At 46.9% G+C, this 22,054-nt stretch overlaps 1 protein-coding gene across 4 annotated transcripts in view; it reads right to left on the reverse strand.

The window, feature by feature from the left end:
- IL17RD (interleukin 17 receptor D) overlaps positions 1 to 22,054 on the reverse strand; it is a 102,788-nt gene that overhangs the window by 19,324 nt on the left and 61,410 nt on the right. For all 4 annotated transcript variants that reach the window (XM_088472675.1, XM_088472677.1, XM_088472678.1 and 1 more), the window contains 4 exons: positions 18,985 to 19,042; positions 18,145 to 18,264; positions 11,722 to 11,840; positions 11,238 to 11,358 (listed from right to left, as the gene is read on the reverse strand). In XM_088472675.1, the coding sequence (XP_088328801.1) occupies positions 11,238 to 11,358; positions 11,722 to 11,840; positions 18,145 to 18,264; positions 18,985 to 19,042 (418 nt within the window). The remainder of the gene's footprint in view (positions 1 to 11,237; positions 11,359 to 11,721; positions 11,841 to 18,144; positions 18,265 to 18,984; positions 19,043 to 22,054) is intronic.

The following is a 22,054-nucleotide window of genomic DNA, read 5'->3' on the forward strand; positions in this document are numbered from 1 at the left end:
ATTACATCCGCGGACTTTAGTCCGGCGGTATGTCATACCAATTCCCTGTGTACTATTAGATAAAAACACATTAGGGCTTTGTAGACTGAAACTGTACTTCACATAGGTACATTTTTATAAGTAGCTACTTAGCAGTGTTCATAATGTGCTTTAATCTGTTCTCACAGAGTGGTGGCAGCAGGTATTTTGTAGGCTCAAAGATTAATTCAAACTATTAGTTAACTAGTAACATCCCTGAGGAATTCTGTTTAATTGAGTGCAGTGAGGTTTCAATCAGGGTTTGGGTGTGAAACCATTTCAGTGTTCTCCCCAGAAATTTTCTCCAGCCGGGTGGCATCTAAAAGTAGCTGGGTGGGGGCCTTCGCAATTATGCGCGCGCTGGGAAAAGGGGTATCTCCCTTACCAATCCAGCCCAACAGGTCTCAGGCTGCTCCCCCACTGGTTCTCAGTCAAAAGTGCCCTTTATGCATTGCCCCTTGTAGTTTAACTTTGCCCTTATGCATTGCCCCCTGGCTGAAGTAGTGCCCCTATGTAGTGCCCCCAGACTGGTCCCTTGTGCAGTGCCCCCGGGCTGGCCCCTTATGCAGTGCCCCCAGGTTTAATAGTGTCCCTTATGCAGTGCCCCAGACTTAAATAGTGCCCCCAGACTGGTCCCTGTCCCAGCCCTTTACTTGATGGCCATGGCCGCTCCCGCTGCCGTGAACGCGCATCAACCCGGGCTTGTTGTCAGTGAAAACGGCTCAACCCGGGGCAAAGTGACCCGGGGATCCAACTCGAGTGGCTTGCAGGTTTGGCCACGGGTCGTTCCAAACCTGCAGTGTAAACGGCGCAACCTGGGTTATGATGACCCGGGTCATGCCGCATGCTACCTGATTGTCCGGTTTCAGTGGTGCTTGAACATTACATCATCTCCTGCAACAGCAGAAGACCCGGGTCCGGCGCTGACACAGGAATAACCCGGTTCGGCGCCGCAATATGAAAGGTGTTTGTCCCAAGTCTGATCCGTGCTGCAAATCCTGGGTCAGACCTGGGACATTGGTGTAAAAGGGGTATTACAGTATTAAAACACACTTGTATGACTTTAATGTAACAGCTTCAGAAACGGTTCAGATAGAATGTTGTAAATTTGTGCTTAAGACATGGTAATCAGTAACATCGGGGACAATGATCCATAAGGTCTTGTGACAGGGCCGCAACTAGGGGGGGGCTGGAGGTGCACGTGCACCGGGTGAGCCGCTGTACCTGGTGCCAGTGACCTCCAGCCCGGCGCTGCAGAGAGGCTCCAAGCCGGACATCCGCTGGTAATATTTATTACCAGCGGGCGCCCGGCTCCTTCTCTACAGCGACGCGGTGTAGCCGGAGCCTGGAGTTCTCTCCCGAACTCCAGCTTCCGGCTCTCCCCACGGGCACTATGGGGGAGACGTCATGACATCTCCCCCATAGTTCCAAGGAGCAGACGGCGGACCGGACGCGACGCTGGATGCAGGAGCGGGGTTCAAGGTAAGTATTTTTTTTTTAATAAGCTGCACTACAGGGGCATTATTATGGGGGCAGGGGCATTACCACAGGGGCATTACTATGGGGGCATAGGCAATAAGGGGCATTACTAATGGGGCATGAGCACTACAGGGGCATTACTATTGGGGCATGGGCACTACAGGGGCATTACTGTGGGGGCATGAGCACTACAGGGGCATTACTGTAAGGGCACTACAGGGATATTACTATGGGGCATGGGCAATACAGGGGCATTACTATGAGAGCATGGGCACTACAGGGGCATTACTATGAAAGCATGGGCACTACAGGGGCATTACTGTATGGTGGGCACTACAGGGGCATTACTATGGGGGTATTAACATATGGGCATTACTATGGGGGTATTACAATATGGGCACTACTGCAGGGGGAATTACATGGGGGGCGCCAAATTACTGTCTTGCCCCTGGTGACAAAAATCCTAGTTTCGGCCCTGCTTGTGAGCAATAAAATACTAATGATATTCAGCTTGAAGAGGAACAGAGTTAATGGTTGTGTCTCCTGTAGAGCAGTGCTGGGTTCCTGATGTATAAAGGAGAAGTGCAGGAATCCCCCTAGAGATCTAGAGACTGATTTGGGATAATCCCACAGACAGACATAATCTTACATTTACCTATTCAGACAAACAGTGGAGCATCAGTGCTTGTATTTGTGCAATTGTTTATAATGCAAAACCCAGAACTAATCCATGCACTGGCAGATAGGAAACGGTAACTGTTCCCCACAGCTGTCACTATTTCTCTACCCGTTTTAGCAAATAAAAAAAAAACGTTTTTCCCCTTTTAGGATATATCTGTGTTAAATCCATAGAACATTATTTTGGTGGCAGCCGCTCCATCATTGGGCACATACATATAGCCAGGATCTCTCTCACCTTCAGCAATCTCTGGGTCTCTCCAAAGCAGTAGAGAACAGAAAGAGTGGATGTAAGTGAAAGCTGGCTGTCTATAGGAAGAGTGCTGTGCGTCCAATCAGCAGCTGGCTTTTATTTACAGCTACTGTAGTGTATCAGATCTTTGCCATTTTGGGGAGATCTAATGAACGCCAAAAGCGAGCTTCCATCTGCTCTATACAACAATGAGGAAGAACTAAGGGGTGGGTTTTCACACAATAAATAAAAGTATCTGCAGGTTGTTTCAATGACAAAAGCTGCATACACACACAACGATTTTGTAAATGAACGATTTTAGTAAACGATTTTCGTTAATTTTTTTCAAGGGAAAAATGAACGAAAATCGTTTACTAAAATCGTTCACTTACTAAATGTAAGGAACGATTTTTTTGAACTACAAACGATTTTTGCATATTCCCTTACTGAAAATCGTTGAGTTGGTCAGTCTGACTGAACTACAAACGTGAACGCGCATGAACGATAATCGTTCATCGTTTTAACTCAGAAAGTGAACGATTTTTTCAACGATTGAATGATAAACTATATAGTTTATCGATAATCGTTCAAAAAAATCGTTGTGTGTGTGTGCACCTTAAGACTTGAATGAGAATGACTTTGGTTGCTAAATACTAAAACAATATGTTTTTACAGTGAGCAGATCAGAGCAGGGGAAGCTGCCAACCTTTTCTCTTCTTTCTGTGGAAGGGATGAGCCATTGGGTTGTAATGCAGACATGGAGAAGAGTTCTGGCAATCCCAGCTCCAGCCTCATGCTCCAGGCATTCTGAGACTTACCCAGTTGTTTCCAGCGTTCCATTACTGGAACAGTTTAACATAAACATGCACGGTTCAATTTACAACCATTTACACTGGCTGCAAGTGGGAAGTATCATGTAGTGCGAAGGAATGGAACCCGCGGCTTTTTAGCTACTCAGTAAATGCTAACATGCACAATAAAACTAGAGCAAAACGAGCCCTAATATCTTGCGCCCTGACATAAATAAGACATAAGAAGAGCACTACAAAACATGGGGGTTTGTTTTCCTTTCCCCCAAAGATAATATTACGGTATAAAGTCCCTTGGAAGTGAAAAAATATGAGAACTTACCCTTGTTATCTCTATTTCTACGAAGTCCATAGGGTTCCACAGGATACCTTGGGGTATAGGTGTGACGTCAGTCATCGGGCACCATAGAGTTAAGCTTTCAGCCTCCTAGGATGCACTAGGGTCCCCCTCCTATACCCCGCCCCCGAGCCAAGGCACCTCAGTTAGTTACCAAGCCATAGGCCGGAGGAGGAGAAGGAAGAGAGAGAAAAAAGATCTGGACACACACAAGAATCACATTCTCACCAGAGGGAGACGGAAAAACCGGTGACCAGAGCAAAAGCCCATCTGCAGCACAGGTGCGACAGGGCGGGAGTCCTGTGGAACCCTATGGACTTCGTAGAAATAGAGATGCCAAGGGTAAGTTCTTACCATATCTCATATTTTCTACTTCAGGGTCCATAGGGTATCCACAGGATACCTTGGGGATGTCCCAAAGCAGTATCCTTTAAGCGTGGGGACGCTCCTGTGCAGAAAGGAGAATCCGCCGCCCGAAGGAAGCATCCTGAGAGGCGAAGGTGTCAAACCTGTAATACCTCACGAAGGTATGGACAGAGGACCACGTAGCAGCCTTGCAGATCTGGACTGCAGAGGCACCACGTCGAGCTGCCCACGAAGGACCCACAGACCTAGTGGAATGAGCCTTCACAGAAGAAGGAACCGGCAGGCCTTCATGAAGATAAGCTTCAGAAATAGCCATACGGGTCCAGGCTGCCAAAGTTTGCTTTGAAGCAGGCCAACCCTTTTTACGGAAGCCATAGAGGACAAACAAGGCGTCCGACTTCCTAAACGAAGAAGTGCGGTCAACATAAGTCCTTAAGGCCCGCACGACATCCAAAGAGACCTCACCCACTGACAGACCAGGTGAGTTAAAGGCCGGAACAACGATTTCCTCGTTAACATGAAACTGGGAAACAACTTTGGGAAGAAACTCGGGCCGAGTACGGAGCACTGCCCTGTTCCCATGACAAACCAAGAAAGGGGGTTTACAAGAAAGAGCCCCTAAATCAGAAACACGTCTGGCCGAAGCAATAGCCAGAAGGAAAACAGTCTTAGCTGTTAGCCATTTAAGATCCACTGAGCCCAGTGGTTCAAACGGCGGTCCCTGGAGAGCCCTCAGGACCACAGCCAAATCCCAAGGCGCCACAGGTGGAACAAAGGGCGGCTGAATGCGGAGAACACCTTGCATAAAGGTGGGCACATCCGGGATTGTAGCAATCCTACGGTGAAACCAGACAGACAGGGCCGAAACCTGTACCTTCAAAGAAGCAAGGCGAAGCCCATGATCTAGTCCCGCTTGTAGGAAGGCGAGTATCAGAGACAGACGAAATTCCCGCGGTGCATAACCTCTCGGTCGACACCACTGGAAGAACGTATGCCACACGCGATGGTATATCCTCGCGGAAGACGGCTTCCGAGCTCGTAACATGGTACGCACCACAGAGCTGGAAAACCCCCTGGACCTCAGCATGGCTGTCTCAACAGCCACGCCGTCAAAGACAGCCGAGTCAGGTCCGGGTGAAGACAAGGACCCTGTGACAGAAGGTCAGGTCGTAGCGGCAACCGCAGAGGACTGTCCACGGACAGACCCTGAAGGTCTGAGAACCAGTGCCGTCTGGGCCACGCGGGAGCTATCAACAGGAGCGTCCCTCCTTCCTGTTTGAATTTCCGGATTACCCGTGGAAGAAGGGAGACCGGGGGGAACAGGTATGCGAACCGGAACGTCCACCGGACGGACAGAGCATCCACCAGAGACGCCCCTTCGTCTCTTGTGCGAGACCCGTACACCGGCAACTTGTTGTTGTGCCAGGACGCCATGAGGTCGATCTCTGGAAGACCCCATCTGTCCACCAGCAGTTGAAAAACGTCCGGGTGCAGGGACCATTCCCCCGGATGAACGTCCTGGCGACTTAGAAAGTCCGCCTCCCAATTTAGCACTCCCAGGATGAAGACCGCTGATATGGCCGGAAGATTGCGCTCCGCCCATACCAGGATCCAAGAGACCTCCACGAGAGCGGCCCGACTTCGGGTTCCTCCTTGCCTGTTTATGTAGGCCACGGTGGTAGCGTTGTCCGACTGGACCTGTACCGGACGACCCTGGAGAACCCGATGTGCCTGATGGAGAGCATTGAAGACCGCACGGAGTTCCAAGATATTGATTGGAAGCTCCGCTTCTGTCGGCGTCCACCTGCCCTGGAACAAGTGTGGACCCGAAATTGCTCCCCAGCCCCGAAGACTGGCGTCCGTTGTCAACAGGACCCAATTTGGAACCCAGAACGGATGTCCCTTGCTGAGATGGGTCGTCTGTAACCACCAGGCAAGGGACAGGCGAACCTCCGGGGTGAGCACAATCGTCTGGGACTTCAGAGACTGAGACAGCCCGTTCCACTTGGACAGGATCAGGTGCTGCAGAGGTCTGGAGTGAAACTGGGCATATTCCACCATGTCGAACACAGACACCATGGAGCCCAGTAACCTCATCGCCGAGTGTAGAGACACCCGGCGGCTGTGCAGACAACTGCGCACCCTCGACTGTAAAGCAGAGATCTTTTCCCCCGTCACGAAGATCCTTTGCTGTTCTGAGTCCAATAAGGCTCCGAGGTGCAGAATCCGCCGAGACGGGATTAGAGTGGACTTCTGCCAGTTGATTAGCCAGCCGTGCCGTTGCAGTAGCGCAATGGTCAGGTCCAATTGGCGTAGAAGGAGCTCTGGAGATCCTGCCACCAATAAAAGGTCGTCCAAGTACGGCAACATGCGGACTCCCTGCAGCCGCAGAGAAGCCGCCATGACCGCCATCACCTTGGTGAACACACGTGGTGCTGTCGCCAGGCAAAAAGGTAACGCCCGAAACTGGAAGTGGTCGCTGCGGATTGCAAACCTGAGGAACTGTTGATGGCGCAAAAGAATAGGGACATGCAGGTAAGCGTCCTGTATGTCCAATGACACCATGTAGTCCCCAGGTTCCAGCGCCAGAATGATGGACCGTAGGGTCTCCATCCGAAACTTTGGAACCCGCAAAGACTTGTTGAGAGCCTTGAGGTTGAGAATCGGACGATACGACCCATTCGGTTTCTGTACCAAAAAAAGATTTGACTAGAAACCCTGGCCCCTCTGGGAGAATGGAACAGGTACTATAACTCCAGCCTGGAGCATAGTGTGCAATACCTTCCGCAGCTCCGTAGCCTTGTTCCGGTCTGATGGTAGACCCGTGGTGAAGAATCGAGCCGGGGGTCTGTGCCGGAAAGAGAGGGCGTACCCGTGGGAGACCACCTCGAGAACCCAAGTGTCTGTCGTAGTGACCGACCAACACTGGGCGAACTGCAGCAGGCGGCCTCCCACTTTGGGATCCCCCAAAGGGAGGCCCAGACCGTCAGGCCGCAGGCTTGTCATCTGGCTTGGGGGCCGGACATCTGGTACTCCATGCCTGCTTCCGGGGCTTGGCCGATTTCTTAGGGCCAGCCTGTCGAGGAAAAGACTGTGGTTTGGGCCTGCCCTGGGCCCTATAAGACCAAAAGGACGATGGTCCAGAACCAGAAGGAGCAGCGGCCGACGGGAGACAAGCCGATTTGGCTGCCGCCAGCGTGGCCACAATCTTGTCCAGATCCGGACCGAAGAGAACTTCTCCAGTAAATGGCAACGCCTCCAAACCCTTTTTGGAATCTGCGTCCGCCTTCCAGGATCACAGCCACAAGGTGCGACGAGCAGCCACCGTTGCTGAAGAAATTCTAGACACCAGAGTACTGATGTCTAAGGCCGCCTCGTTGATATAAGTGGCCGAATCACGGAGATTACCAATCAACTCCGCCTGTTCGGCCGGACAGTCGGAATCAAAAGACGCCTCTAATGAATCCGCCCAGCACTCCATCGCTCTTGCAACCCAGCAAATGGCCATAGCCGGCCGTGCCGCCCCCCCCGCAAGGGAATAAGCGGACTTCAGGCAGATCTCCACCTTGCGGTCCGTAGCATCCTTAAGGGAGGACATGGATGGCATCGGCAATGTGGCACTACGGACAAGACGGGTCACGTGAGAATCCACCTGTGGAGGGGATTGCCACTTTGCAAAATAATTATCCGCGAACGGATAAGCCACTGCCAGGCGCCTCTGCGGCTGGTATCTTTTGCCAGGCTGTTTCCACGCCTCCTCTAAATGGTCCACTAACTGACCCGAAAGAGGAAAGACTGTGGCATCGCCCTTCACATCTTTAAAAAAGGCATACTTTGATTTTGCCGCTGGGGGAACTTCGTCCTCAATCACCAAGGCTGTGCGGACTGCCCGAATAAGTCCAGGAATATATACCTTGGACTTAGCGTCAGCGTCCTTAGTATGGAGAGGTTCCTGATCGTAAGGATCCAGAATCTCCCCATCATCAGACGTCCCCTCGTCATCCTCATAAGGAGCCGACAGAGACGCCACCGGCCGTTTATGTGGCCGCATCACAGACTCCCCTTGCAACACATCCGACAAGTGCTGTACCGAACTCGTCAGGGAGTTAACCCACGCCGGCTCCTGAGAAACCGGGAGCGGGGAAATAGGGAGACTGTGGGGTACCACCAATTGTCGTGGGAAACACTGCATGGGTGACGACACCACTGACTGCTGGGACAAACCCATCTGCGTAAACGCGGGCTGCGGAGCTAACTGGCCCACTAAAGTTGTAAGCGCCTGAGCGAAACAAGCCCAGGGCGGCTCCTGTACCGGTGCTGTAACCGTAATAGGCCGCACCATACACAAACACTGCCGGCAGAGGCCCTCCGCGCTACCCTCCGCTAACGGTACTTTACACGTAGCACACTGTAGTCGGAGAGGAAAATCACTGTCAGACATGATGGCACCAAGTATGTGACCCCTCTCACCAATTATATATTAAATAGGCGAGAGACCACCCTGCAGCACCGCACCGCAAGGGCTTAGCAGAAAGGACAGGGACAGTAATAAAGCTGACAGTTAGAAGAAAAGTTACAGGCAGCAGCGCTAGCACAGTCACATACAATGCAAAGAAAAATAAATTCCTGCACTAACAGCGCTGATCACTCAACTACGCAGACACAGGGCCTGGTAGGACACAGCGCAGCATACACAGACCTGACCCAAATCGGAGGAGAGGTATGCGGGGCGACCCAGACCACGATGCTTCTGTCCAGCGCTTCCAGCATCGTTCACCATGCGTTGGAAAGATGGCCGCCGAGGAGCAGAGAGGAGGCTGGCCTAGGGGAGGAGCGCTGCCACAGGACCAGTCGGCAGTGTGCAGAGAGGGCTGTGTGCAGCGGGGGAGGCGCCGGCTGTGAGACAGGGAAGGCGCGCTCCCCTGGCATGCATTTAACCCCCGGGACGCCGCAGCGCTACCGCTCTGCTGCGGTCCGCTGTCCAGGGGGTAGTGGAAGCGCAGGTTCAATACCTGGCTCCACGCTGCAGCCAGTCCCCAGGGAGCCCCCTGCCTGGGGACTCTGGACCATGTGACAGCGGGGACCCACCGCGGGACCCCGCTGCTTACCTGCTGTCCCCCTTGAATCCGGCCATGGTCCGGAATATCTGGGGTCACCGCTAGCTGTGACCCCAGATGCTCACCAGCATCCCCGGATCGGTACTGGCGTTCTGGTACCGGCGGGGGTGTAGGGAAGACAGCATGGACGTCAGGACTTACTGTCCATGCTATTCATCCAGATGTGCAGCCACAGCTGCATGAAGAAAAAGCTTCAGGGGCTCTTCTAGCCCCCACTCCAACAGGTGCACCCGACTCCGGCCGGGCACCAAACTAAACTGAGGTGCCTTGGCTCGGGGGCGGGGTATAGGAGGGGGACCATAGTGCATCCTGGGAGGCTGAAAGCTTAACTCTATGGTGCCCGATGACTGACGTCACGCCTATACCCCAAGGTATCCTGTGGATACCCTATGGACCCTGAAGTAGAAACAAATATTTTGTGGTGTTGAATCTCCGACTTACTGCACTCACCTGCAGAAAGCTGGTATTTTAGGTACCACTTCAGCTTAACTGCATGGTTCTTTATTAAACATACTACTGTCATATGGGGCAGATGTATCAGATGGTGAAAAGACTGGAGAAGTGGACCAATGGAGAAGTTGCCCACAGCAACCAATCATCTACTACATATCATTTTATAGAATGTACTTCATAAACGCTACCTCAATGCTGATTGGTTGCTATGGGCAACGTCTCTATTAGTTCTCTTCTCCACACTTTTCACTGCTTGATACATCTGGCCCTATGGGGTCTATTCATATAGAACATGAAGTGGCTACTAAAAGATACCGCTATATATCGCATCACATCGATGCGATATATAGAGAAGTTTAGTAGCAATTCATGTACACTTACCTCTCCGACGTCTTCCTGCGATGTCCAGCCCATCTGCGATCCCTTTAGCGCAGCGAGAAGACAGACCTGCTCCTCACTGCGCATGCCCCGGCGTCCGAGAGCAGCAGGTCACGTCAGACCTGCCGCTATGGACGCTGGGAAAAGGGGCGAAGCCAGTGCCGGGCAGACAGCAGCTTCCCTGCTCTGTCCGGCTTGCGATAACCGATAACGCCATCCTCAGATGGGGAATCTGTACCGCAGGAGGGGACGGGAACCTGAGCTTTCCATTCCTTCATGAATCGCACTCACCATACAATAGTATGGTGATGCGATACAGGCATGGAGCAGGGGTGCTGCTGGAGAAGGAATACACTTCTCCACTGTAAACTAGCTCTATGAATAGTACAAGCAGAGAAGAGACCTGATTTTAGCTAAACAGTGCTCTTCTCTGCTTCATGAATAGATCCCTATGTTTCTTACATAGTCAACTCAGGGAAACACTGCAGGGCTGATGCAGAGTTAAACACAAGTCGGACGTATCTAGCAATGCATGGAACTAAATGCATATATTTGCCTGGGAGGTGGTATGTTAGGTCGACATGCTGAGCCTAACACTAACCGACATGCTTTGCCTAACTCTAACCCGCTCCCCCTGGCCTAACCCTATGCATTTTGATAATGTCGACATTTCACATGGTAACATTTCAGATGTTGACATTGCGAACATGGTAACTGCCGACCATGTGATCGGATACCATTTGCCCGTATACAGAGTTGTACACATCTCTGCAGCCGAACTGCCCCTATGCTTAGTTTGATACCCATCATCATTAACAGTGCGCACCTGCACCAACCCGATATTTGATGCAAGAGATCAGCCTGGACACGTGCAAATCTATGCACAACTCTGCGATTCCGTCAGCACGCCCTCAGTGTACGTCACCTACATGAGAACGCCCCGTCTCAGCCCCTTCTGTCACAAGTGAAGATGCGACTGAAATGTGTGCGACTCCACATCGCCTGTATTCCCATGCGCTCGGTTCCAGAGCATGTGCAGTACAAAAACATACAAGATACTGGATGCTTTGCAAACGAGCATGTGTTCAGCTTTGCGTGGGCTCCTGCATGTGTTTAGGTGATAAATGTCTAAAGTATTTCTTAGAATAAATAAATAAAAAAAATCTTCTGCCAAGGGCTGACTAGCTTTTTGGTTCATAATATCTGGATAACTACAGACTCCAATTTACAACTTGGAAAAGCTGTACTACAAGTGTAGTGCATTTGTATGTATTAAGACCATATAGGGTTGTGTCTGTGCAAATACCATCCCTTGTAGGGATTACAAGAAAACACTAAACAAGTGTTATTAAAACCATGATAGCACTTACTACGGGTTCTGAAGAAAAATGGATGGTAGTTGCTTTCATTCTTGATGGAGGGAAAGGGGACAATTTTCACAAAGTAATCGGTTTCAAATTTCAGGTTCATAAACGGCTGGGTCTCCATAACCTACAAAGTACGTAAAGTTAGTACATGCGGGAGTAAAGCCCACAGCTTTACAAGGAACACAAACGTAACGGGCAGATTATCAATTCAGATCAACTTTTTGCTTTGTGCAGAATTCTATATAACTGAACTTTCCATAGTGTTTCATTAGAAAACAATATTTTGAAATGATATAGCTAGTGTTTTTGGCTTGGCTTGTTATTCATAAGCTACAGGTGTCACTGACATTGCCGCAATCCATCAAGTTCCCAAAGCAGAAGTGTTTTGTTCAGATTAATATAAGAATGGTCTCCATATACAGTAAGTCTGACACATCACCATACAAACAACAGACATGAGGAAACCGCTTGGATTGGAATCACTTACAACTTTTTTAAAACTGGAATTCAGCTGCTTGGGGTCCTTGAGCACCATCTGCTGACACATCCGCCCCTCGGATTTCAGCTCCTCCAGAATAATGCGAAACCCTTTCAGATACTCGATTCCTGGAAAATAGAAAATACCCTTTATCTTGTAAACATAAATACTAAGGGGTATTTTCAGTAAAGCTTCTAACATTAAAAGTGGTGGCGTTACCCGTAACAACCAATCAAATTCTGTCTATCATTTTCTAGGATGCGATATGGAAACAAAAGCTACAATAGATTGGTTGCTATGGGCAACATCACCACTTTTTTTTTTTTTTTCATTTTTAGAAGCTTTAATAAATCTACCCCTAAAGGTTTTTCACTTTCTTCTAGGAGGAAGTGTCATACAGAGTATTATGTGATCAACGACAAAACAGAGCTGTATGCCAGCGGTACAACTGCTTAGTGTCCTGAAGCTCAAAGATGACAACATTTGGCAGAGGTTTCAGCATTTAACCAGCCTGGATTCACATGCTGCATCAGTGGGTTGCACCCCAGCATAATGAAGAATGATAGTAGGAGACAGTGCGATATAATAGTTCGGTCTGTTTTGTACACAGAAATGTGCTCCCCAGGTATAGATTGTGCTGTGTGTTTTGGAGAAAACTCAACAATTCAGGTTTGGCACGTCCCTGCTGACAGAAGAAGAGGGCTGTTTGTTTTACTAGGCAGACCTTGAAAAGTAAGTTCCGACTCTCTGCTATCTGGTGGCGTACAGCTGTGGTGTCAGCCAATAACTCACTAATAGACCTGTATTTATCATAAGCGCTTGTGTCAGAATTGTTCAACTGTCAAGGAGCTGGGCTAGACCAGGCATGGGAAAGCTGCGACCCTCCAGCTGCTGTGGAACTATACATCCCAGCATGCCCTGCCACAGTTTTTAGTAGGCCCTAACAGAAAATGGGCGGGATGTACTAAAGGAAAAATGCTGTCAAAACCTCGTTTTCAGGGTTTTTACCGCATGTACCGAGCCCTGGCCACCCTTTTTTCGGCACGTAGGGTAACGCCAGAAAAACTGGTGTTACCCTATAGAAGCCTATGGGCTTCTTACCGCACCCCGCTCCAGACGGCTCGCCGCCGTCGCCCAGCGCTGGCCCCCACTCACCTGCACTCCATTGTTGCCGGCCCGCGCTCTTCCTGGGTCATCCACCTCCTCCTAATCTTCTTCTGGGTGCAGGGAGGAGGAGAATGAGCCCGGGGCTTCCTGCACATGTGACCAGCAGGAAGCTCCCGGGGCTTGGAGGGGACGGGGTCCCACGGAGACCCCGTCACCTGGCATCGGCTATTTCGCAAAGGGCAGCTCTTATCGCAAGAGCTGTCCTTTGCGATACTGATCGCATATGTTAGTACATATGCGATTAATAAGGTTGCGGTGACTGGCGGAATGGTCACCGCAACCTTAGTACATCCCGGCCAATCTGTGACAGGTCATCCTGGGATGTGTAGTCCCACATGTTGGCTAGACCATTTCCCAGTCACTGCATAGTGCAGGATAATACCACTTTCAATTAGTGAGCTATACTGTGTAAATGAAAATGCGTTCCTTCACAGTCTCGGCTGGAAAGAAATGCATCATAGCTTTAGGGTGCCTTTTATAACTCCTATGTCTGGTAATTACATGGGGAATTAGCTGTGGCGGCCATTGTGACATAAAATAATGAGAGGTTATTGAAATGGCCCAATAAGGAAATGTATGGAACAGCTATTCAGCAGATACATTTTGAATTCTTTGCATACACCATATGTTTGTCTATTTATTTTTAAGTTTAAAGCAAATTCCCCTCAAAGAAATAACCTCACACAACAGAAGAGCCTGAACGCCTTCGCTGCTGAGGGTTTTCTCTCCCTTCTACTGAGGTGATTTTCCAAAGTAAAGTCGCGTAAACAACAGCACGATTACGACATTGTAATCGTGCTGTCGTTTCCATGTATAGCGATGTGCCTACACTGACCGTTCACTCGTTCAGTCTAGGCACATCCATCATCCCTGCACATGCTCACCCTGACGGGATGATCAGGTTGACCAGCATGTACGGGCAATGATAGATGTCGGAAACGAACAGCGGGCACGCGCATCGCTGGTCGTTTCCGACCAAAACAGGCCCGATGCATGCGCGATTTGCAAGCGATTGCAAGATAACGTATTTATCGTGCAATCGCTTGGTAAAATCGCTAAGTGGATACCCCCCTTTAGTGCTGACCACATTCCAACATCAGCTTTATATCTGGTCATTTCAGAGGACTTTGGGGTCTATTTACTAAGCAGTGTTAGGAGACAGAGTGAAAAGTGATAAGAAAGTGATAAGGTGCCAGCCAATCAGCTACCAACTGTCACCTCACAGCCTGTGTTTGAAAAATGACAGTTGGGAGCTGATTGGCTGGCACCTTATCACTTTCTTATCACTTTTCACTCTGTCTCCTAACACCGCTTAGTAAATAGACCCCTAAATATTTTCAGAAAATTAAAACCATTATTCTTTATTCTAGCCATACTCGTCTACTCTCTCGGAATGGCCGGTAGGCTTCAGAAAATCGGGAGGTGGTCCCGGCCACCCGGAGTAGTGGGCAAGTCTTCTGGACCCCCTCCCGCAGCCAGAGGAACGATGACGTGATTTGCTCTGAATCGAGTCATCGTGGCTCTGCCCCCTGCCTCACAATGCTGGTAGTCTCGGCATTGTGTAGCAGGGGTGTGGCCACGAAGACGCACTCACATGGAACGCCCCTCGCTCTGTCCCCAATGCCGCGTCATGTCCCTCTTATGCCGATGTCACACACTCTGCTGTGCTGACCTTACTCTGGAGGCAGCAGTGATAATGTCAGCAAGTATGTTTCTTGCACGTCAAATAATGTTTAATCCAAATGGCTAAAAAAGTTTAATTGACATTTCCAGAAAGGGAACCAAGGCAAACTTTATTTTTTTTTACAATCTTATAAACACTTTCTGATTTATGTTTCACCAATAATCCACCTTTCTAAAATTGTTAAAAAAGAAGCATACTAGGTGTAGGTTTTGACAGAAAAATGCATTTTGTTTTTCACATTTTCTCGGTCTTGGTTTAAACAATTACTATGTGTAGGAAGAATATGGGAGTCCAACAAGCCAGACTACTTTATAAATCGGACAACCCACCACATTAAATGATGGATCACTTTTTTTTATTTGGTGCAAGATGTGAGAGGTCAGGGCTTTAGAACCCTTCCCCCCCACCCCCATCTGTAGAAAATTGTATTTTTTGTGTACTGTTTAACTCAGGGAGGGGGAACCTCAGCCCAGAGGCCGTATAAGGCCCCCGAAACCATTTGGTCTGGCACTCAGAGCTTTTTTCTGCTAGCCTCATCTGGCTAGCAGGGTGCCTAGAATGGCATCCTGCACCCAGAATCTATGCAGCAGTGCCACCTGGGGCGTGATTAGGACCTTTCAGATGGTCACACTGCTGCCCTTACAGCCACTGGAGCATCCTCGGGATGCTCCAGGCATTGCTGTAATCACTTGCGTTTGTGGCCCCGCCCCGTGTGACGTCACATGGAGGGAGCCTGGCCTGCATCGAACCCCAAATAATGTTATATATAATCAAAATGGCCGTCGGCAGAAAAAAAGGTTCCCTACACCTGGTTTAACTTATTGTCTGGTGATCACCAGACAATGGCCAGTATTCAATTGACGCGAAAAGTCAGAATCCTTGGAAAAGTATTGCGAATTACGTAATTTCGCCAGGTGAAAGTTTCCACCGTATTCAATTCCAAAGACTTTTCGTGTACGCGAAAAGTCAATGCAATGTAATCAGCTGAAAAGTTTTGCCTATGAATAGCAGGCGGAAAAAAGTGCAGAATTGCGGTTTAGGGGTGCAAACTTCGGGAAACCCCCTTGGGACAGTCCTCCAAAGATAAACTGTGTCAAAAAAATGTTTTTAAAATACTTTAGAACGCCCCAAAAAAGTACCATCATTTTGGGGGCGAAAAAGTTCAAAGTTGGGGGATAAACTTAAAAACTAGCGAAATAGACTTCAGGGGTGTCTCCAAGTATGGGGTAGGTGTTTTTATGATTGCAGGTGCTTGCGGAAGTTGGATTTTTTACGTAATTTAAAACTTCACTTTAGTAACTTACAAATATGCTAGCCCCCATTTTCATGTACCCCAAATATGCTAGGAGTAGTTATTTTCTCAAAAAAATATTGCTTAATGCTATTCTTCACCACTTATGTTAATGCGCTAATTGGCACCAATTGACACAACTTAAGTACCCCAAATACCTTCATTTGGGCTAATCGGGGGCATCTATAGTGATCCCCAATGTTAGTGCATCTTTGGGGGGGTGTCAGGCTGTTCCCCATTTTTGACAGGACTTTTCGCCTGTTTCAGTTTCGCGGGGTGCTGTTTTCGCGTCCTAATTGCAGACGGCGAATAGCATGAGCGCGTCTGATACTTTTCCACATGCAAAACATGCGATGTAGTCAAAAACTCCGGCAGACGAAAAAGTTTTGCGGATGTGAAACTAACTGAATACGGCCCAATAACTACTGAGGGGGCACATTGTTTTAAAGAGGAGACTCCCTCATTTGAAGACTTCCCCATCTACAGAAAACTTTAACGTAGCGCTGGGTGATATTTTCTGACAATGAGCAGGATGTATCAAGCATCACATCCTGAATGAGATATATTCCACCACTTACCGCGTGCATAGCAGCATTTAATAATGCCGTATACATGTACAGATGCGATTACATCCACAAAGGACAGCTCTTCCGATAACAGCTGTTGTTTGAAGTGTGAGGACTTCCAGGTTTATGACACGGGAGTGTTTCTGCGCATCTGCGGCCGTCGCCCAGCGCTTGCGTGACCCATGGGGGACACTGGGAGCTCCACAGGCTTCATTGGGCAACACCATCTATAGACAGCATTGCCTATCTGGCACTAGCTCCGGAAAGTTTCGCTTTCCAGAGAATGACACATATGGGAAATGCGGCCAAACCTCCTAAAATGGCCGTTTTCTGAGAGTTGACCACTTGTCAGCGTTACTACATCCCAACCAATATCTGCTATGGGGGCCACATAATTTGGAAGAGGGGTTTCCCCTCTTTCATATGTTAATAACCTCACGTTTACATGTTAAAATAATGTGGATGATAGGATGCATAGTGCCCCCCACCCATATACAGTAAACATCTATTTTCCTAAAAAAAAAAAACGAACAACAGATGCACAACTGCAACATTACTCATTATATATAGTAATACATATTGCAATAGAATGTTGCAAATAATAAAATAGAGGTTTTGGCATAATCATGGCCATGGTTATGGGCCTACCCACCGCGCCCAGGTAACCTCTGAGGGTAGGTCCCTAAAGGGGTTGAAATCCATAGTACAGGACACCCCCAAATCAGCCCAGATGAGCCACCCCAGGGCATCACTCTTGACTGCACTTTAGCATTATAAACACAAATTTTCCTTTCTTGCACTTTTAGCACCTCTATTGTTTGTTTAATATACATGTATTATTTTCACATCTGTATTTTTCACCTTACTATATCTTATCTATCCAACACTTTTTTTTTTCTCTTTTTTAGGGACCTACCCCCAGAGGTTACCTGGGCGCGGTGGGTAGGCCCATAACCATGGCCAAGATTACGCCAAAACCTCTTCTATTATTTGCAACATTCTATTGCAATAATTATTACTATATATGAGTAATGTTGGAGTTGTGCATCTGTTATTCTTTTTTTTTTTTTGTGTTTACAACAATAGTCTCCACAGGTAGCACTTCCCATTATATATATATATATTATATATATATATATATATATATTCAGGGTGTGCAGTCCAGGGCCCCTCTCCCCAAACATCTATTTTCCATAGCACATAGTAGGATATAATGAAATATGGGACCCCCCTCTTTCAAACGAGTATGCCCCAAGCTTCTTAGATGGTGGGTTGGGAGATAAAGGCACTTAAAATCCCTCCCCCTATATTTTTGTTTCTTTGCAAAAGTGATATTGTCGCGTCACTTCCTAGCTGCCTAGCTGTATATCAGGACGAGCCCCCCTTATGAAGACTGATAATATTATATCTCTGTCCTCTGGGGAAGGTGGGATTTTACGTAATCAAATGTGAAAAAAACAAAATGATACAGACTTTAAAAAGGTTTACCTCTGTTCAAAAAAGAAGTTAAAAAAATGACACACAAAATAAGAATGGGTCAGAGACCGTGGGCCCCTCAGTTGCCTAATGTATGATCTGGCTAGGAGTACTGTGCATAGAGCATTGAGAAAGATACTATGTTCTGTTTTAAATACTGCAAGTTGCAATGATGGAACTAAACAGTTCCTGGCCCCACACGCCCACCGCCAGGCAACGGTCCTGCAGCACTTCACCCTGTAACATACCTGTGGTGCTGGGTGTCCACATTACAGAAACAGCGACCTGCTCATTGCAAGCGTATTGGCTGATGGTAATGTTCTGCATGTCCGCAATCAAGTGCTTCCCCCCAGAGTTTACTGTGCAGTCTGCAGAGAGAGAGTTATAACAACGTTAAGTTACATTGCACACGTACATCTTTACAGTCACATGGTGCTTTGTGACTTATCACCATCAGTGGAAACTAGACAAACAAATTCATGTTAAGGAGTATACAAAAAAAAAAGGAATCGTAAATCAGGATTATACTTTATACAAATGATTATTTATTGAAGGAAGTTTGCTGTGGAACTTCACATGTTGAGTAAATAACAGGTTACTATAATAATCTACACAGAAATTATACAGGACATGATAGTAACTATAAAATTGTGGATGATAGCATTGCAGAACCAATAATAGAACCTAAGTTGGAACAAAGTCTGCATGGTACACAATTATAGGTTTAGCCTATGTACTTATGGCTGATTACATTGTGCAGCCGCCAATGGTGTGTTATATAGGCTACAATCACTGGAAAGGCGGATTCAGCACCTATCACAGAAGTGATCCGCTGCTCACTAGGATTAGTGCTGCTTCTAGACAATTACAGCTTATGGATGCTCAGCTGCAAAGCCATCACAAATCACCTTGAAAGTACTTGGCCAAAACAAGTGGCCTGTCCCTGTATGTCTATGGCAGGTTGCAAGCAATTTGCTTACACACCGGAAGAGTCATTTGTTAATCTGTAGGATGTGGTCATCTATTTATACATATCACACATCCCAATTTTAGCTGGATTTAGTTTGCAATGTTTATGTTGAACTTACTGTCATATCGGAAAGTGATATTGGGTTGTCCATTGTTCTTGTTCCACATAAAAATACCCTAGACAGGAAAAAAATAAAAAATATTAGTAAAGACCATCATGTATATTATACAATGTAATTTTAACCTAAAGAGTGACAAGAAGCCACCTTATTCTCAAAAAGCGTATAATCCCAAAAGACTCCACTCGTAGGAGAGTTATCCTCAACGAGAGTATCAACCAGGCTGATCCAGAGATGCCTGATATGCTACAAAAGCAATATTGTTGTAGAAGAAGGGCGGCCAGAACTCCCTAGTTTCCAAAACACATGTGCACTGCAGGGCCATATTTTAATGGTCAAAACGGGCGTTACCGATCCAACCATGGCCATGGCTCTCATGATCTAGATAGGTCAGGACCATGATTTCATTTGTGTGTTGTGGGAAGGGGTTGCACGGCTAAGAGACAAGCAGATGGATGGTGAAGTCGGCTCATCTCCTAGTAGGGGGAAAAACTATTTCAGTAATATTAATAGACACATGGCAGAATTGCACTATAGGCCTGATTCAGAGATTAATGCAATACCACTGCTTACGCAATTGAGAGATTATCGGTGGTCGGCTCAAGCGTCAAGTTACATTACGGTCGGCGGTCGCAGTGATTTTTCTTTCAGCAGTGTGATTGATAGTCAGGGAGCCTATACTTGGTGCAAGAGATCATTCTGAAATCAGATGCAATAATAAGTATGCAGATCTCCGCACAGCTTGCAATCGTGTCAACATGCTCACTGAACTTCATGTGTGTGAATGCCTATTACCACCCTCTTTTGCCCCTTATGCCACAAGATGCGACTGACTTGTGTACTCTCTGCCTCTTCTTTATGCTCAACTCTGTCAGCCTAAAATTGGCCTCTTGTTTAATAAAAATACATCCAATTAGCCTGCAAGCACAAGGCTCTACTGTACTAGTATTCTGTCACTATGGCTTTTCTGTGCTTGTATTTAATTTCTGATTATCTGGAAATACTGTATCCCCGCAATCTGATTTTTTTTTTTTTTTCATTCTCTTCGTATCCAATCAATCATTATATACAAGTAAGCACATGTGCGGAACACATATTGCCTGTGTGATCTGAAACAAGTGACAAAGTGTGTGATGTTTTAGTGCCTCATTAGTACATATACCAGGTTTGTTTGTCACCCACAGACTTCAGAAGAAGCCATGCCTAATAAAGAGACTCTAAAAGCCCTATTAGGAGGCACGGGAAGATCCTTTTCTAACGCGATACCTTAATAACTTCAAGTCCTTCAACTCTGTCAAAATTAATCTTGTTCATGAAATAAAATGTAGAAATGATAAAGGATAGATAGATCTTAAGCAGATGACACTAAATAGAAAATTGTATAATAAGCAGGTCTTAACTGCAATGTTTGGGGCACACATTGCTCTTATCAAGCAGACCACTCCATTGGATAATAAAATGAAACTATATATTGCACAATGACTGATGTATAGCACTAAAAAGTGACATACTTTCTTATTGTAGAGCAAACTAAAAATACATATATAGGTGATGCGCTAATTAAAAAGAGGTCCCAATGTGGCAGAACAATCCATCAGAACAGCATAATTCAGATTTCTTAATATTTTCCATTTTATATTACACATAAAACATCATACATACATATAACATAAGAACATTATATTCTTAAAAGCTTAAGATATATTACTGACACAATACTATACGAAATAAATAAAGTCTATAAGGTTACAAATGCCAAGTGACTAAAAATCCATAGCAGTTGTTAAACAAGAAAAAAAAATTGTTTGCTACTATATATTTTTAGTCTCCCCACTGTGCAAGTTTTAGCAGCAAAGTTTCTGTAAGATAAACTGAGGTGCTGGATGGAAAGGATCCTCCTAGAATACACGTTTTATGAGCTGCTGCTCCAATTTGAATATATACAAGTTGCAATATTAGAACATCTTTAGCCCATATATGCTTTTCCAAGGTTATCAGTGTTAACTCCGGTCGGGCGTTTTACTCACAGTCCCACAGACCACAGCCCAAGGAGGGACCGAGAACTTAGCCGGCTTTGTGGTCACCTCTCCAGTCACTTTGAGATCTTAGTATGCGTCAAGGTAATCCAGCTCCGGGCACTCTCCGGCCAGGCACCGCCTCCGTCTCTCTGTGTCACCACTCCACCAAAGTGCACAGTCCACTAGTAAATAAAGATGGTTTCCAATCAATAAAGAGGGGGCTTTATCAAGCCCCCGTTGATGGAGCAATAAAAGTCAGAGAGTTACCTGTGACTTACAAAAGGACTTTTGCTGAGTGACATCTGTAGCCCTCTTTATTGATTGGAAACCATCTTTATTTACTGGTGGACTGTGCACTTTGGTGGAGTGGTGACCCAGGAGACGGAGGTGGTGCCTGGCCGGAAAGTGCCCGGAGCTGGATTACCTTGACGCATACTAAGATCTCAAAGTGACGAGAGAGGAGGCCACAAAGCCGGCTAAGTTCTCGGTCCCTCCCTGGGCTGTGGTCTGTGGGACTGTGAGTAAAACGCCCGACCGGAGTTAACACTGATCACCTTGGAAAAGCATATATGGGCTAAAGATGTTCTGATATTGCAACTTGTATATATTCAAATTGGAGCAGCAGCTCATAAAACGTGTATTCTAGGAGGATCCTTTCCATCCAGCACCTCAGTTTATCTTACAGAAACTTTGCTGCTAAACCTCTCACAGTGGGGAGACTAAAAATATATAGTAGCAAACAATTTTGTTTTCTTGTTTAACTACTGCTATGGATTTTTGGTCACTTGGCATTTGTAACCTTATAGACTATTTATTTTTTTCGGATAGAATTGTGTCAGTAATATATCTTAAGCTTTTAAGAATATAATGTTCTTATGTTATATGTATGTATGATGTTTTATGAAATCTGAATGATGGTATTCTGGTTGATTGTTCTGCCACATTGGGACCTCTTTTTAATTAGCGCATCACCTATATATGTATTTTTAGTTTGCTCTACACGTGTTTATTGGTGAGCTGTCACGGGCTCACATGGTGTTATCCTGCTATGA

Source organism: Taudactylus pleione, unplaced genomic scaffold, assembly GCF_031769625.1.
Source record: "Taudactylus pleione unplaced genomic scaffold, aTauple2 ptg000128l, whole genome shotgun sequence".
Taxonomy (NCBI): domain Eukaryota; kingdom Metazoa; phylum Chordata; class Amphibia; order Anura; family Myobatrachidae; genus Taudactylus; species Taudactylus pleione.